This window comes from Lissotriton vulgaris, chromosome 6 (assembly GCF_964263255.1).
Source record: "Lissotriton vulgaris chromosome 6, aLisVul1.2, whole genome shotgun sequence".
Classification (NCBI taxonomy): Eukaryota; Metazoa; Chordata; class Amphibia; order Caudata; family Salamandridae; genus Lissotriton; species Lissotriton vulgaris.
The window spans coordinates 333,062,301-333,079,109 of NC_141694.1; the positions used below are offsets into that span (position 1 = coordinate 333,062,301).

A 16,809-nucleotide genomic window follows, 5' to 3' on the forward strand; every position below is an offset into this window, starting at 1 on the left:
GGAGGGCACATTCTCTGGACCAGGATATTGTGCTGGAGAAATTGCTTTCGCCACTGATGTTTTGACTCATTTCGTTGCAGAACATGACAGGGGTTGCCTTGAACACCCTCAAAAGGCAAGCTGAGTAATTTGATATAGAGATGCTCTTCATAATGCACCAGATACAAGGCAGTTTACATCTGTGTCTCTTCCATAGCATGTTTTCTGGATTGCAAAGTGGGATAGCTTTACTACTCTTCATAGACTGACAACAAATGAGCTGGAAGAGGCTTGGCCATTACATCCAGAGTTGGAGCAGGTTTGGTTCTGAGTACTGGGTGATGGGTCAACAGCACATAGGAGGCTTTGTTGAATTTGTTTGTGGATCCAAGAGGTCAATGCTGCTGTTATCCACAGCGCTTTCTGCTTTGAGATCATGCAGTCTGTTTTCTCTGCCTGCTTCAGTACTTACCCTGCTTCTCATGGGACTGGGAGTGGTTTAGACTGTTTACAAGCATTCCTTCCATCCTCTTTTGTGTGTTTGATGTAACACCCTAAGAAAACAGAGACACAGGCGGTTGTTTGCTACCCCATGGGGTGCAGTGTAAATTATGGCTTAATAGATGAGCCCTAAAAAAGGGCAGAACCAGTCTCGGGTTGCTTGTTTTCCCTTCTTTAGGGAACCTCATCTGGCAGTTCGGAATGGACTGTTACCAGGACGAGCAGGGTCAGTGCTGATTTGCACAAGGTGAGCCTCATTCTATATGACACAGTGGGTAAAAGACGCTGGATTGGAATGCTAACAGACCAATTGCCATTGGTTTAGGCTACTTGTAAGCATTCCTCCCTTCAGCTTTAGTGTTTGAATTATTGCAACAAATTATATTTAACTAACAACCAGTGTGTTCTATTTGTATAGGTTTTTATCTTGTTCAACTTTCTGTATCTTTCTTTAAAGGTTTCTGTTTACGGACTACAATAGACTGTCCAGTGTGGGCGGTGAAACTTCAATGGCAGAAATGATTGCAACACTTTCTGATGCGTGTGAAAGAGAGTTTGGCTATTTGGCAACAAGATTATTTCGTGTTTTTAAAACAGAGGAGACACAAGGTACAACCTTTTTTGTTCTTTCTGACAAATCCATTTTGTTTCACTTTATTTTTGCCAATTGAAAACACATATAACTGTCTTCACTGTGTCAGTTTGTAGAATGTTGATTAGGGCTTCAGACATCTTTGGGAAACTTAACATATTTCCATACATCTTGGCTTGTTCATAGATCTATTTGTACTGCCAGTCATAAGGATCTGTAATTCCTGGCAGGTCCCGTTTTATACTCATTTTTAGTTTGAGCCTACTAGACAGTGCATGCTCTGTCGTATGTGAGACATAATGTAGGCTTACCGAGGACATACATAGGCTTGGAGCTCACCCATTAGTTACCATTGGCTGCCTTCCCTGTTACTCTCAATTGCCTGTTTATTTGAGTTCCAACTTGTCAGTCTGGTTTGTCCCTTCCATGGAGCATTAGGTCCCAAAGGTGAAATCTGCTGATTTGACAATGCTGGTTATTTATGTTTCTATGAGACTTTAAGCAAATTCCTGTGCTGGTGTACTTTTTTTTAATCACTCACTATTGCATGAAAGAGAACACTTAAGTATTTACGTTGTTTAGTAGTGGCGTTCAAAAACAAAACTATTGAGCTGTCATAGGAGTAAGACCTGGGGAATGCAAACACTATATTTTACATTTTTCCCCTACATTCGAAGTATGCATCATGTTGCAGTTTCTATTTGCAAAACATTGCAGGCTGATTGTTTTCTTTACAGAAATGATGGTGCCTCACTGTGCTTGGCTGTGTTACTATTTTTATTTAACTAATCACCTTGATATGGTGCCTTTTTAAAGGCTGCGCAAAAACAACCATTAACATACCAGAAAAGTGTAACAGCCTGCCACAACCTGTAGTCTGCGTTTGTCAGTTCAATGGAGGGCAGCCTCACTACTATAGTTGCAGACCCATCTTTGCTGTTTGGAGCCCTGGGGTGAGATATGTGTCCCAGCCATGTCACCAGCAGAACAGCTCTGTGTCAAGTGCAGGAGGCAATGTGGGGGCAGGCTCACCACCACCAGAGATAGGACTGCGCTTGCTGGCCTGCTCCCTCTCTTGCAAGGGAGCTGTCTGCGTGCCCCAACACCCGCTCTGCATGTGTGACACTGGTGAGTAGGGAGATTCCTGGATAGGGATTGACCGAGGTGACTGCAGGTTGGCTTGGAAAGATTTTCAAAGCGTGTTTCTTTTTTCACAAGTTAAACACTAGTGACACTTTGGAAGATGGTCTATCATAATTTTAAGCTGTATTTTCAAACACAGAATGTTAAAACCAACTTCACTAAAAGATGTATTGTGAGTTCAGGCATACTAAATTTGCTTTTCTACCATTTTCCCTGGGTCAGTTAGGATTATAAGATGTTATAATCAAACTGCCCATACTGGCCTTTAGGAACAGGTAGCATTGCAATAGTGAAAAACTAAATTGGCTGTAATTCACTACCAGGACATGCCACACACATCAGTGCATGCCCTACCTTTGACATACAATGCACCCTTCCCATGGGGGTACCCTGGGCCTACCTTAGGGGAGCAGCATTTGGTTTACAGGCCCTGGGCACACATGGTGCACTTGACTAGGGTCTGACAAACAAGCCAATCATGGAGTCACTAAACCATTACATTACAATAAATTACAGGGAGCACTTGCACTTTGGCACTGAATAGCAGTGGGAACGTGCCCAAAGCATCTAGACCAGCAAAACACATAGCAAAAATACAGGAGGCAAAAGCAAAAAATGGAAGGGAGACCCACACCAATGGTGCCAGGTCTAACACCAAACATGCGAAGGGAATGCCTGGACATCCCTGGAGAAACCCATGGATCTCATACATGAGTTCTCATAGCCCTTCCTAGACAGTCCATCGTGTCTAGGCCCTAGCGGCTTGAAAACCTGGCAGCATCCCAGCCGTCTTGAATTTTCTGGGTGAAAAAAAATAGTAAGTCCTCTGGCACTGTGGGTATTTTCTTACCTAACAATCCAACCTGCTTCTGCTAGGTTGTGTATTCCATGTCTGGTTTGTGGGTAACAAGGGCTGGGGTTGCTCCAGGAGGCAGGGTGAGTCAGCACTAGTCTGAATAGACCGATCTGCATTGGGAGTGGTGGGAGGAGTAGCACCTGGGCCTGAATAGGGCTGTGCCTGCCTTCCACAATGCTGGCTCCACCTCCTGTGGTGCGTCTGATGACCCGGCCCACACTGACTGAGGAAGAAGTTGTGCACTGGCAGAATGCACCCAGGACTGGTTTGGACTAGGTACAGACACACTCTGTCTTCAGAGACAAAGGATTTGTGTGTATAAAAAGGGGGACTCAGACCCCAGAACTTTAAATCACTTCAGGGAATCAAGACAAACCTTTGCAAAGGAAAAGAACCAAGGAAACTGAAGGAGGAGACTGTCCCTGTGCTGTGCTGTTGGGGTTGGCCTGTAGTGGTTACTTTATTGCCAAGGAAAGGAGATAATGAACGTGGTGTGTACTTTTGCAATCTTGAAGAAGAATCTCCAAGGGCTTGAAGTCTGATTGTCTCTTGCCTGAAGTCTCAGGGATACTAGACTTCACCACCAGCGCCCCCTGAATTCCCTGGCTGGGAATCCTACCTGCAGAGGGCTGGCTACTGTTGTTTGGGCCCTGTGAGAAGTCTGCTTGTGGCTGGGAGCTGGAAGCGTGACACAACGAGGAGAGGCGTGTTGCCTCCGCAGCAGTTGACGTTGCGTCGCCGAAGAAGTGTGCCACCGCAGCAGTTCGCATCATCGACGAAGCGTGTCGCATCCCTGTAGAATCGTGTCGCCGCTGCAGAGGTTGCCCTCGCATCTCCTTAGTAGCCGGTCGCAGGGCCTGTCGCAGCTCAGAAGTTACTGAGTTCGCTGCTCGGCCGTTGGGCGCGCACGCATCGCATTCACGTTGTGGCATCGCATCAAAGACGCCATTTTGTCACATCGCGCTGGACCGTAGCATCGAGGTGTCATCTTGTCGCATCATCACCGGGCCGCAGTAAAAAGCGACGCACCAACTCCCCACACAGTAAGGAAGCTCTTGTTGCATCAGCACCGGGCCGCAGTAAGAAGCGACGCACCAACTACACACAGTAAGGAAGCAAGCCTCAACTCCCCTGCGCAGCAGTAAGGAACCGGCTCATCACTCCCCAGAATGTAAGGAACTGCACATCAACCTCCCTGAGACCCTTTTGTTTGTTTGCGTGATTCATCTAAGGTACTTTGAGAGTAAAGTGTCACATTTACCATCTACATTGAACTAAGCTATTTTCTACCATTTTAAAGTCTATTTTTGATTACAGTATTGTGGATTTTTGTTGTTTGGTCTTGTGTTAAGTCTAGGTAAGATTACTTATTTTTCTAAACTGGTGTGGTGTCCATTAGTAGTGTTTTCACTGTATTACTGTATGTGCTCGCAAATGCTTTACACACTGCCTCTGAGATAAGCCTGCCTGCTCGTGCCAAGCTACCAAGGGGGTGAGCAGGGGTTATTTAGGACTACAGCCCCCTTACCCTGACTAGAAGCAAGGGTCTCTGTTTGGACAAAGGTACCTACCTCTGCAAACTAGAGACCACTAGTTCTAACATTGGTGTTCAGCTGTGAGGATTTGGACTTGCATTTGTGATTCATATACAGTGATTGGTGTACACTACTAGTGAGTGCAGACCATAACACGACCACATACTTTTTGGTAGAATTTTCCTTGGAACTTCTTTTTGCTTTTTGAGGACTACTAACTGTTTTTTACCAGGAGCAAGGCAGCATCCATTGCATCTGTTGACATTGATTTTGAAGGAGATCGGATTGACACTTACACTGTGTCTTACCTCAAAGCTGCTTGCAGGAAATTTAAAGTCTCTATGAAAGGCTTCACCAAGAAAGAGTAATAGCAAAAGGCGCTGAAGGCCTGGGTAGAATCAAGGAATGCCCAGACGTGTGTCCCGTGCTCACTAAGCCCTGGAGTCAAGCTACCCTGGCTGAAGATGGCTGATAGCCAGAAACCGGTCCTAGGATGCTTGGTTCCGGTCCAGGGAAGACATGGCTTGGCAGTTCGGTCTGGACTGTTCCCATGAGGCACAGGGTCAAGACTGATTTGCATATGCCATTCTGAACTGGGGTGGCTTGTTGAGCAAAATAACAATGGATTAAATCCAGATCTGTGACTGGGGGTGAATGTTTTGCCATTGTGCAACATTCCGTCCATCATCTTGTGTGTTTTGCTAGAATCAAGGAATGCCACTGAGCATCCTGAAGAGCCTCGGGAGGAGGTAGAGAATTTAGATGGGCAGCTAGAGGGGCCAGTGGGCCTGGATGGGAGGAGAGTGCCTTCCAGAGCAGGCAGCAGTGTCTCTTCAAAGGACCTGTCCCCAAGAGAGTTGGAGGACAGGGAGAGTGATTGGGTGCATAAGATGGAGCTGGCCAAGCTAAAAAAGGTGGTCAGATGGAGTTGGAGAATAAGAAGTTGGCCTTGAAGGAAAAAAGAATGCATTGGGAGTATGAGGGAATTGGAATTGAAATCTAAGAGTTTTGAAATGTTTCCCTCTGGTGGCAGCACACCATCCATGCCTGTAGAAACAAATGTGTATTCCCAAAGATGTCTTTAAGGAGTTTCATAAGAATGAAGATATTGGGCAATGGTTTAAGGCATATGAGGTAGCTATGACCTCCCACTAGGTGCCTGAGAAGGATTGTGGAGCAGGTTGTGGGCGAGGTTCCTCAGTGATGGGCGGGATACCTTATTGGAATTGCCTTCTGAGGATCAGAATTCTTATGTGCACATGAAGGCAGCCTTAATGACCAGGTATGGGTTGACCCCTGAGCTTTATACACAAAGGTTAAGGAATTGTAAGAAACTTGAGTCTAGCACTTGGGTAGAATATGTGACTTTTTTTGAAGAGCATTGGATGGTTGGGTGAATGGTAGCAAAGTGAATAATTATCAGGGGCTCTATGATTTGTTTGCATGGAAGCACATGTCTAATAATTGTTTTCCAGAGCCAGTACCTTATTGATAGCAAGCTGACTAACCCTAGGAAGCTTGCTGAGGAGGCTGACCGCTGGGTGAGCACCCGGGTCCACAAGGGTCATGTGGGAGACTTCGCCAAAGGTGGGCAGGGTCCCCAGCAGAAGAGTGGGGGGGACAAGGGTAACCAGAGGGAGTACCAGAACGGGCCCCAAAGTAATCCCCAAGGGAACCAAGGGAATGGTTCCCAGCCTTCCCCTGAAAAGAAGCCAAGGGGCCCGACAGGTAAGCCTGTTCAAAAGGGACCCTTAAAATGTTTTAAGTGTGGTGAGTTGGGCCATCGGTTCTATGATCCCCAGTGCTCACAGAGAGACAAAACAGCACCCATTGGTTCACCACCCCGGCAGATGGGTAGTGTAGCCCTGAGGGAGGAGACGGGTGCCAAAGGATGGGGAGGGCCATGCAGAGATGTCCATCGTCTCTTTAGGAGTCTGTGAGGTGGTCCCCAGCTGCCTGATAACCCTAAAAAGTACAGGCAGTGGCTCACCATCAGTGGCCATAGAGTGGAGGCTCTTGGAGACACCCGAGCCAGTGTGACAGCTGTCAGTTGTCGGCAGGCTAAAAAAACTAAGTGGGGAGCAAAGAGGTACTGCTCGACAAGAGCAGTGGAGGTGGATACGCCCTCCTTCAGTCTATCGATACTAAACACAAAGATCTACTATGTGTTGTGTAGGAGTGTGAGTGGAAGGGTCAGGAGTGACTGACATAGGAGGCACGGCTCATTGATGCAATTCACCTCCTCCACCATATTTTAATAATACCAGCTCAAAGGTATATTAAAGTTTTTTTGATCAACGAGCCAGATATTTTTTAACTTCACCTTTCCATTCACTCCTGACCCTTCCACTCCCACTCCTACACAACACATAGTTGTCTCACAACCACAGTGCTCCCGCGTAACCATAGATCGTAGCACGCCCCGTCCCGTAGAGGGGCGGGAAGACCCCTATGATGAAGCATGACACCAAGGGCCCTTTTAGTGTGTGAGGGGTATTTAAACAAACAATGTGTTTTTCCCACCACTGTAGGAAACATACTTAATCTGGGAGGACATGGCTTATGAATCTATCTGAGGGTGGATCTTTGTGTTTAGTTGTCGGCTGGTCTCTGAAGAGCAGGTGGGCCCCAATGTATTTTATCTGGTTGTTGCTGCTGACAACACAGAGAGCCACTGCAAGGCGGCTCAGGTTCCCTTTGAGTGTGGGGGAGAATCTCTGGTACTCTTAAAGTAGCTGTGAGGCCAGCCATGCCTGTTGACTGTCTGTTGGGTATCGATTTGGAGAGCTCCCCTTGGGCTAAGGTGGAGCGAAGTGCTCATTTGGAGATGTTGGGTCTGCCTGAGTGGGAGTGTGTGACCACGGTCCATGGCAGCCAGTAAGGGTGTTCAAGAGGAGCTGGAGCCTGAAAGAGTGGCCCAGGTGCCTGCCTTATAGAGAAGAGGTAGGGGGCGTGCGAAACCAGCCCCCTGTTCCCATGGTCCAGGAGGAGGCAGACCTTGAGGGGATGCCCTGGAACCTACAGGGGAACAGGTAGCTGACCTTGGGAATCTGCCTGAGCTGACCCATTGGCATCAGGAAGGAGGACCCTCCAGGGAAGAGTTCTGTGAGGAGCAGAAAAAGTGCCCTTCTCTTGTGGGTTTGCGGCAACAGGCTGCAAACTAGGCAGTAGGTGATCAGTCTGGATCACATTGGCTCTACTGGGAGAATGGCCTCCTGTATAGCGAGCCTAAGGTTGCTGAGCCTGGGTCTGCACGTGTACTGGTGGTACCCCAGCTCTTCAGAGCGTTCCTACTGGGTTTGGATCATGATGTGCCTTTAGCAGGACATTTGGGACAGGACAAGACCTTTGAAAGGCTTGTCACCCACTTTTATTGGCCCCAAATGTGCAAGAGTTCAGATTCTCATTGCAGGACCTGTAAGACTTGCCAGGCAAGTGGAAAGAGTGGGAGGAAGCAAAGGGCTCCTCCCCAGCCATTCACTGTGGTCAGCACCCCCTCTGAAAGGGTGGGCATTGACATTGTGGGGCCTCTGGATCCCAAGACAGCCATGGGCAACAGGTTCATCCTGGTCTTGGTGGACCATGCCACCCGGCACCCGGAAGCCATCCCTCTCCGGTCGGTGACGTCCTCCGTGGTGGATCGTCGGTTGATGGGGATTTTCTCCCTTGTGGGGTTTCCCAGAGAAGTGCTGTCAGACCGTGGTACAAACTTATTTTCCAAGTATATGAAGCCCCTGTGGCAGGAGTGTGGTGTAACGTATAAGTTCACCACTCCTTACCACCCCCAAGATAATGGGCTGATTGAGAGATTCAACCAAACCCTCAAAGGCATGTTTATGGGTCTTGAGGAACCTATGAGGTGTAAGTGGGATGTCCTCTTGCCATGCCTTCTCTTTACTTACAGAGAGGTGCCACAGAAGTCCTTAGGGTTCAGCCCCTTTGAACTGCTCTATGGTCACCCTGTAAGAGGCCTTTTACATCAAAATTATGACACAGATGATTAATGCTAGATACCACAAGTGATTTACCATTTGTTTCTCGAATTTTATTTACTTTAAAAACATTTTCTTATCAGTTAAAAACATAAGCAAGCATTCATTGTATATTATCACGATCACGTGCTCTGGTACATTTCAAAAGTTTCTATCTAACAATTCCAGTTACGGTTACTATCTCTTAGTCACTGATCCTAATGCTTCAATTAAACCTGAATTTGAATCACAGATTTTATAGATAAACTTGAAAATTACAGTAATTTAAAAACACAATACATAAAAATCCTTGGTCGACGCGTTTCGGTGCTTAGTATTGATGTAACACTTTCTTCAGGACAGACGAATTAAAAACCAGTGTAGTCTTCTTTCTACAAAATCAATATACATAATTAATTTAATGCTTACTAAGAAAAACTTGTGGTTAAACAAGTTGTTTAGTAGTTGTGTCATATTTAGAGGGATTTAATTATTCTCACAAACTAACAGGCTTACTTTAGTTAGATGACTATTGGTCCTTCTTCTCACTTTTAGGCCAATACAATTCATTTAGGTCTGGAGCCAATTTAATGAACGCTCTCAGGTATTCTGTAATTCAAGAGGGTAGCCTTTTAGAATAAATACAGCTATCCTCACCTGATCAAACACTAAATAGATTAATGTGCCTACTTACTTAAAAACGGGAAAGACTCGTTTTTGTGGGGTCAAATTAATCGTAACTGCGTCTTTCAATCTGCGCAGAACAGCTGATCGGTTCTGATGCATCGGTAGTCTGTATTGATTAGACAACATTTTATTTAGAATCTAAATTTTACATTCTAGCCAGGCTGCTGTTCCATAGCTCCTGATTAGTGTAGTTACATACCTATAAGCGTGAGGTATATCGCTTGGTCCAGCTTTTAAGCTTCCTGCTTGTAATCAGTTTTGAGGCGATAGTCCCACTTCTTTCTGTGTACCCTAAATGGTAAAATGTATTTATTGCACAATCTCTGCATGAATTATAGAAAGCATGAGTTGTTTCATTCTTAGCATTTTTTAGGGGTCTAAATCTAACGTTTTGAATTCTAGTAAAAGCCCAATTTTTAACATCCCTCATGAAGGGTATATTTTTCTCAAAACTGCCTACCAACCACTTTTCGGTGGAATGTTCTATAGACTAATGTCCATAATCAACAGGGAAACCACCGCTAACCTGGATTTAAAATCTTGGCGTTTTATATCCCTTGAGTTGTGCTACATGACAAAGGAATGATTTTCAGCATATGTGGCTATCGATTTCTTAAAAGGAGCCACTACAGTTCAATAGAATTGATTGAATTACCCCAGTTTCGGCATTACATGAAGCAATCAAATCTGCATTGCTTGTTACATTTTTGTTTCAGGTACTGAGTCTGGCCAGATGTATTTAGATTACCATGGTCGATGTTAAGGGTAATCTACAATTATAGTCCACGATCTAGATATCCATACCCATGGCCCTGCCCTGCCAGACTCCTCGTATCGCTTCCTTAAAGACTAGGAATTATATTAAGAGTTAGGTATGGATGTCTCAAGCCTGTATCATACCCCTTTTCTACACGTGTGCTCCTTACCGTGTGCTCGTGCTCAGCTCTCTTCAACCACCTTCCTGCTCCCCGTGCTTGGAATGTAGTGATAGCAGGTCGGGGCTATATACAGGGGCCTCCCTTGCATTAAGATTCTTAATTGGCAAAGCCGGCGGCATGAAATGAATAACACCTGTTCACATATTTTAATCGCCATGATTGTAGTTTTGTAAAGAGACTCGCTGCATAAGTCATATCCGTATTGCATTTCTCGGCGCCTACATTCGCGCCATTTTAGTAGTTTTTCGTGAAGATAAATCACGCCGTTAATATGACGAGAGACTATCGTTGTTTTTGTTATTACTTAAATTATTGTTTGTACTTACAATTTATCAACCACCGCAATTTAGAACAAATTTGTGCTAATGTATTCTCAACAATTCGAGAAAAAATGTTTTTCTTTTTTTACGAACACAGTAATGTGCCGCTTCTTTTGGAAAATGGGCCTCATATTGTTATTAGCATCTCCCTTTGTCTGTAACGGGACAACCATTCAGTCCCTGTTGTGTGGATCTTACTGCACTGGCTATGGGATAGTGCCAGACAGGTTGTCCGTCTTCTATTTCTGCAGTTGCCTAGTCAAAATTGATCGTTTATTCCCTAGTGCTAATCTAAATACATGCAACATATCGATCTTATGTGTCTATTTTTTAGTATATAAGCTGCCACAATTGCGGGTACACATAAACATACATTAAAGTGCGCCTGGCAATTGCTTCATGTAATGCCGAAACTGGGGTAATTCAATCAATTCTATTGAACTGTAGTGGCTCCTTTTAAGAAATCGATAGCCACATATGCTGAAAATCATTCCTTTGTCATGTAGCACAACTCAAGGGATATAAAACGCCAAGATTTTAAATCCAGGTTAGCGGTGGTTTCCCTGTGGATTATGGACATTAGTCTATAGAACATTCCACCGAAAAGTGGTTGGTAGGCAGTTTTGAGAAAAATATACCCTACATGAGGGATGTTAAAAATTGGGCTTTTACTAGAATTCAAAACATTAGATTTAGACCCCTAAAAAATGCTAAGAATGAAACAACTCATGCTTTCTATAATTCATGCAGAGATTGTGCAATAAATACATTTTACCATTTAGGGTACACAGAAAGAAGTGGGACTATCGCCTCAAAACTGATTCCAAGCAGGAAGCTTAAAAGCTGGACCAAGCGATATACCTCAAGCTTATAGGTATGTAACTACACTAATCAGGAGCTATGGAACATCAGCCTGGCTAGAATGTAAAATTTAGATTCTAAATAAAATGTTTGTCTAATCAATACAGACTACCGGTGCATCAGAACCGATCAGCTGTTCTGCGCAGATTGAAAGACGCAGTTACGATTAATTTGACCCCACAAAAACGAGTCTTTCCCGTTTTTAAGTAAGTAGGCACATTAATCTATTTAGTGTTTGATCAGGTGAGGATAGCTGTATTTATTCTAAAAGGCTACCCTCTTGAATTACAGAATACCTGAGAGCGTTCATTAAATTGGCTCCATGAATTGTATTGGCCTAAAAGTGAGAAGAAGGACCAATAGTCATCTAACTAAAGTAAGCCTGTTAGTTTGTGAGAATAATTAAATTCCTCTAAATATGACACAACCACTAAACAACTTGTTTAACCACAAGTTTTTCTTAGTAAGCATTAAATTAATTATGTATATTGATTTTGTAGAAAGAAGACTACACTGGTTTTTAATTCGTCTGTCCTGAAGAAGGTGTTACATCAATACTAAGCACCAAAACGCGTCGACCAAGGATTTTTATGTATTGTGTTTTTAATTGACTGTAATTTTCAAGTTTATCTATAAAATCTGTGATTCAAATTTAGGTTTAATTGAAGCATTAGGATCAGTGACTCTGAGATAGTAACCGTAACTGGAATTGTTAGATAGAAACTTTTGAAATGTACCAGAGCACGTGATCGTGATAATATACAATGAATGCTTGCTTATGTTTTTAACTGATAAGAAAATGTTTTTAAAGTAAATAAAATTCAAGAAACAAATGGTAAATCACTTGTGGTATCTCATGGTTTGTGTGTAGGCCTTTTGGTCACTAATTAGAAGTATAATAGCACAGAAAGGAAATTTTCTTGTTGATACTGTTGATACCCGGTCCTTTCTGGCCTCTGGGAAACTCTCTTATTTTTTAAGATCACCCTGTAAGAGGACCTCTGAGTTTGGTAATGGAAGGCTGGGCGAAAGCTCCCAGGAAACATCCCCAGGCTGTATATAGTTACATGCTGGCCTTCCGAAACGAAACCCGGCGTTTCAGGCAACTCTCTCAAGCGAATCTGGAAGCCAGCCAGGACGAGATGAAGCAGTGGTACGATCAGAATGCCACTCTGATTGAGCTTCAGCCTGGTCAGAAAGCTTGGGTCATGGCCCCTGTGGAGCCCTGTGTGCTGCAGGATAAGTGGACCGGACCATTTGAGGTGGTGGAGCGCAAGAGCAAGGTCACCTAATTGGTGGACTTTCATTCTCCCAGGAACCCTTTGCGGGTCCTACATGTCAACCACCTGAATTCCAACTTAGAGAGGTCCGACTGGGGCATGCTCCTAGCGACAGATGATGAAATGGAGGAGGAGACTGAGCCTCTTCCTCACCTCCTGTCTACAACAGAGTAATATGGGTTAGTGCATGGTGTAAACCTCTCTTCCACCCTGACCCCTGAGCAGCAGAAGGGCTGTCGCCAGTTGTTGGGACAGTTTTCTGATCTGTTCTCCCTGATTCCCAGTGTTACTGATTGCTGTATCCATGATGTAGACGCTGGGGACAGTCCTCCTGTTAAGCACAAAACCTACAGAGTGACTGACAGGGTGAGAGCTTGCATCAAGGAGGAGGTCTCCAAGATGCTTGCAATAGAGGTGATGGAGTCCTCTACCAGTCCTTGGGCCAGCTCAGTGGTCTTGGTCCCAAAGGCTGCTGCACCGGGTGCTACACCAGAACTCCGGTTCTGTGTGGACTACCGAGGGCTCAATTCAGTCACCAGGACTGACACACACCCCATCCCAGACCTGATGTGCTCATTGATCAGTTAGGGACTGCCCGCTACCTCAGCACGTTTGATCTAACGTCAGGGTACTGGTAGATCGCCTTAAATGATGGGGCAAAAGAGAGGTCAGCATTCTTCACACCAGATGGGCACTAACAATTCCGGGTTATGCCCTTTGGGATGAAGAATGCCCCTGCCACCTTTCAGAGGTTGGTCAACAAGGTTTTGGCTGGACTGGAAGATTTCCGTGCTGCCTACCAGGATGACATTCGCCAGTTGGGAAGAACATCTGTGCCACCTCTGGGAAGTGTTGATGGCGCTGCGGAGAGCAGGCCTCACCATCAAGGCGAGTAAGTGCCAGATCGGGCAGGGTTCTGTGGTGTACTTGGGACTCCAGGTTGGGAGCGTCCAGGTGGCACCCCTACAGCCCAAGATTGAGACCATCCTGGATTGGGAACCCCCCAAGACCCAGGTAGAGGTTAGAGCCTTTTTAGAACTCACTGGGTACTACAGGAAGTTTGTCAAGGTTTATGGCAGCATTGTTGCTCCCTTGACAGAGCTGACTTCCAGGAAGCAGCCCAAGAAAGTAAACTGTACTGACACTTGTCAGAAAGCTTTTGATGCCCTGAAGACTGCCATGTGTACGTCGTCTGTGCTTCTGGCGCCCAACTTCTCTAAAGAGTTCATTGTACAGACAGATGCTTCAGAGCACGGTGTGTGGGCTGTTCTTTCACAGATAAATGAGGAGGGCCTAGACCAACCTGTAGCCTTCATCAGTAGAAGGTTACTTCCACAGGAACAGAGGTAGAGTGCAATTGAGCGTGAGGCATTTACCGTGGTCTGGGCACTGAAGAAGTTGAGACCATACTTTTTTGGGATTCACATCCAGATTCAGACAGACCACATGCCCCCAGATTGTTATTGCAGATGAGGGGTGAGAATCCAAAGCTGGTAAGGTGGTCCTTTTCCCCACAGGAGATGGACTTCACTGTGGAACACCGCCCTGGTACTGAACACGCCAATGCTGATGGTCTGTCCAGATTTTTCCGCCTTAGTGAAGAGAACCCCCAAAGGGGTGGGTAGTTCTCCACACATTTCAGCTGGAGGGGACACGTGTTAGACCTGGCACCATTGGCGTGGGTCTACCTTCCATTTTTTGCTGTTGCCTCCTGTATTTTTGCTATGTGTTTTGATGGTCTAGATTCTTTGGATACTTTGCCACTGCTATTCAGTGCCAAAGTGCAAGTGCTCCCTATTGTAAATTATTGTAATGAATTAGTGACTCCATGATTGGCTTATTTGATTTACTTGTCAGACCCTAGTCCGGTGCACAATGTATGCCCAGGCCCTGTAAACCAAATGCTGCTGGTGGGCTTGCAGCACTGGTTGTGCCACCCACAGAAGCAGATTGTAAAATGTGACTCAGGCCTGCCATTGCAGAGCCTGTGTGCAACCTGGGGCTGCCATGTCGACTTGGCAAGTGCACCCACTTGCCGGTCCCTAAACCTTCCCTTTTCTACATATTAGGTATTCCTAAGGTAGGCCCAGGGTACCCCCATGGGCAGGGTGCATTGTACGTGAAAAGTAGGACATACCCAGATGTGTGTGGCATGTCCTGGTAGTGAATTACAGCCAATTTCGTTTTTCACTATTGCAAGGCTACCTGTTCCCATAGGCCAGAATGGGCAGTTTGATAACATCTTATAATCCTAACTGACCCAGGGAACATGGTAGAAAAACTAATTTAGTATGCCTGAACTTAGAATTCAAGAGAAGGCCCTGGACTGGACCACCTCCTTCCTCTCTGGGAGAACCCAGAGCGTCCGCCTCCCCCCTTCCGCTCTGAAGCCACCGAGATCATCTGCGGCGTACCCCAAGGCTTATCTCTCAGCCCAACGTTGTTCAACGTCTACATGACACCACTCGCCCACGTCGCCCGACAGCTCGACCTAAACATCATCTCCTACGCCAACGACACCCAGCTGATCTTCTCGCTCACCAAGGACCCCCACACCGCCAAAACCAGCCTCCATGGAGGAATGAAGGCCATCGCCGACTGGATGAGGAACAGCAGACTGAAGCTGAACTTGTACAAGACGGAGGTCCTCATCCTCAGCTCCACCCCCTCGGCCTGGGACAAGTCCTGGTGGCCGACGGCACTAGGAGGAGCCCCTACACCCACCAACCACGCACGAAACCTAAGGGTCATCCTCGACTCCACACTCTCCATGACAAAGCAGCTCAAAGCCGCCCCCTCCACCTGCTTCAACACCTTTCGCATGCTTTGCAGGATCTTCAAGTGGATCCCCACCGAAACTAGAAGGATTGTCACCAAGGCCCTTGTCAGCAGCAGACTGGACTACAGCAACGCGCTCTACGCAGGAGCCCCGGCCAAACTCCTGAAACGACCCCAACGCATCCAGAACGCCTCCGCACGCCTGATCCTTGACATCCCCCACCGCAACCACATCACACCCCACCTGAAAGACCTACACTGGCTCCCATCAACAAGAGGATAACCTTCAAGCTCATCACCCAAACACACAAGGCACTCCACAACACCGGCCCAGCGTACCTCAACAGATGACTTAGCCTCTACACCCCCGCCTGCCAGCTCAGCTTTGCAGACCACGCCCTCGCCACCGTCCCCCGCATCCAAAGTGTGACCACCGGCGGCAGATCATTCTCCCACCTCGCCGCCAAGACGTGGAACACCCTCCCCATCCGCCTACGGCAGACCGAAGACCTTCTAACCTTTAGGAGACTTCCCAAGACCTGGATCTTCGAACAGTAGCAGCACCCCCCAGCGCCTTGAGAACCTCACGGTATGTAGTGCGCTTTACAAATGCTATGATTGATTGATTGATTGATAATACATCTTGTAGTGAAGTTGGTTTTAATATTCTGTGTTTGAAAATACCACTTTTAGAAAGTAGGTATTTTCTTGCCTAACCATCCAGCCCGCCTCTGCTAGGTTGTGTATTCCATATCTGAAAGAGACACATTAGTGATAGATTACTTACCTTAGAATATCCCCAGGCGTCAGACTGGATCCGGAAAGTTTTTGCTAGCAGTACCTCTGCGCATCAGCAGGTGTCGTTGTGCGGCTCCGCGTCCGTCGCTGGCATCGTAAGCGCCGAGATGACAACACGGAAACTACTTAAGCATCACCCATGCGCACTAACATCAGCACTTTCTTTTTCTGTGCCAGTAAGCGCAGATCCGGTTAGAGAACGTAGTTTAGTCACTTTTTTACGACCTTTTTTGGGACTTTTGTCTCTTGTGGATCTTCTCTGGTGCATGTAGGAATGCCTGGTTTTAAGTCCTGCGGGGCCTCCCATCGCAATATGTCGGTGGCGGACCCCCACGACGTCTGTCTCTACTGCCTGAAGCGCGACCACGACTCCCGCTCCTGTTTGGACTGTCGGGCCATGGCCCGAAGGCCTTGAGGGAGCGGCGCTGGAAGTTGCTTGAGGTTTGGTACTCGTCCCAGCGCCATTCTCGGTCCAGGGGCCTCCATCATCGCTCCTCAGGTTCCAAGTCTTCGCCCTCGGATTCAGGTAAGAGACGACACAAAAAAAAATCGGAGAAGCGTTGTCGCTCT

General features: G+C 46.4%; 1 protein-coding gene across 5 annotated transcripts in view; it reads left to right on the forward strand.

Annotated features, from left to right (window-relative positions):
- Positions 1 to 16,809, forward strand: part of KIDINS220 (kinase D interacting substrate 220) — a 942,023-nt gene that overhangs the window by 429,903 nt on the left and 495,311 nt on the right. For all 5 annotated transcript variants that reach the window (XM_086926367.1, XM_086926369.1, XM_086926371.1 and 2 more), the window contains exon 16: positions 938 to 1,089. In XM_086926367.1, the coding sequence (XP_086782493.1) occupies positions 938 to 1,089 (152 nt within the window). The remainder of the gene's footprint in view (positions 1 to 937; positions 1,090 to 16,809) is intronic.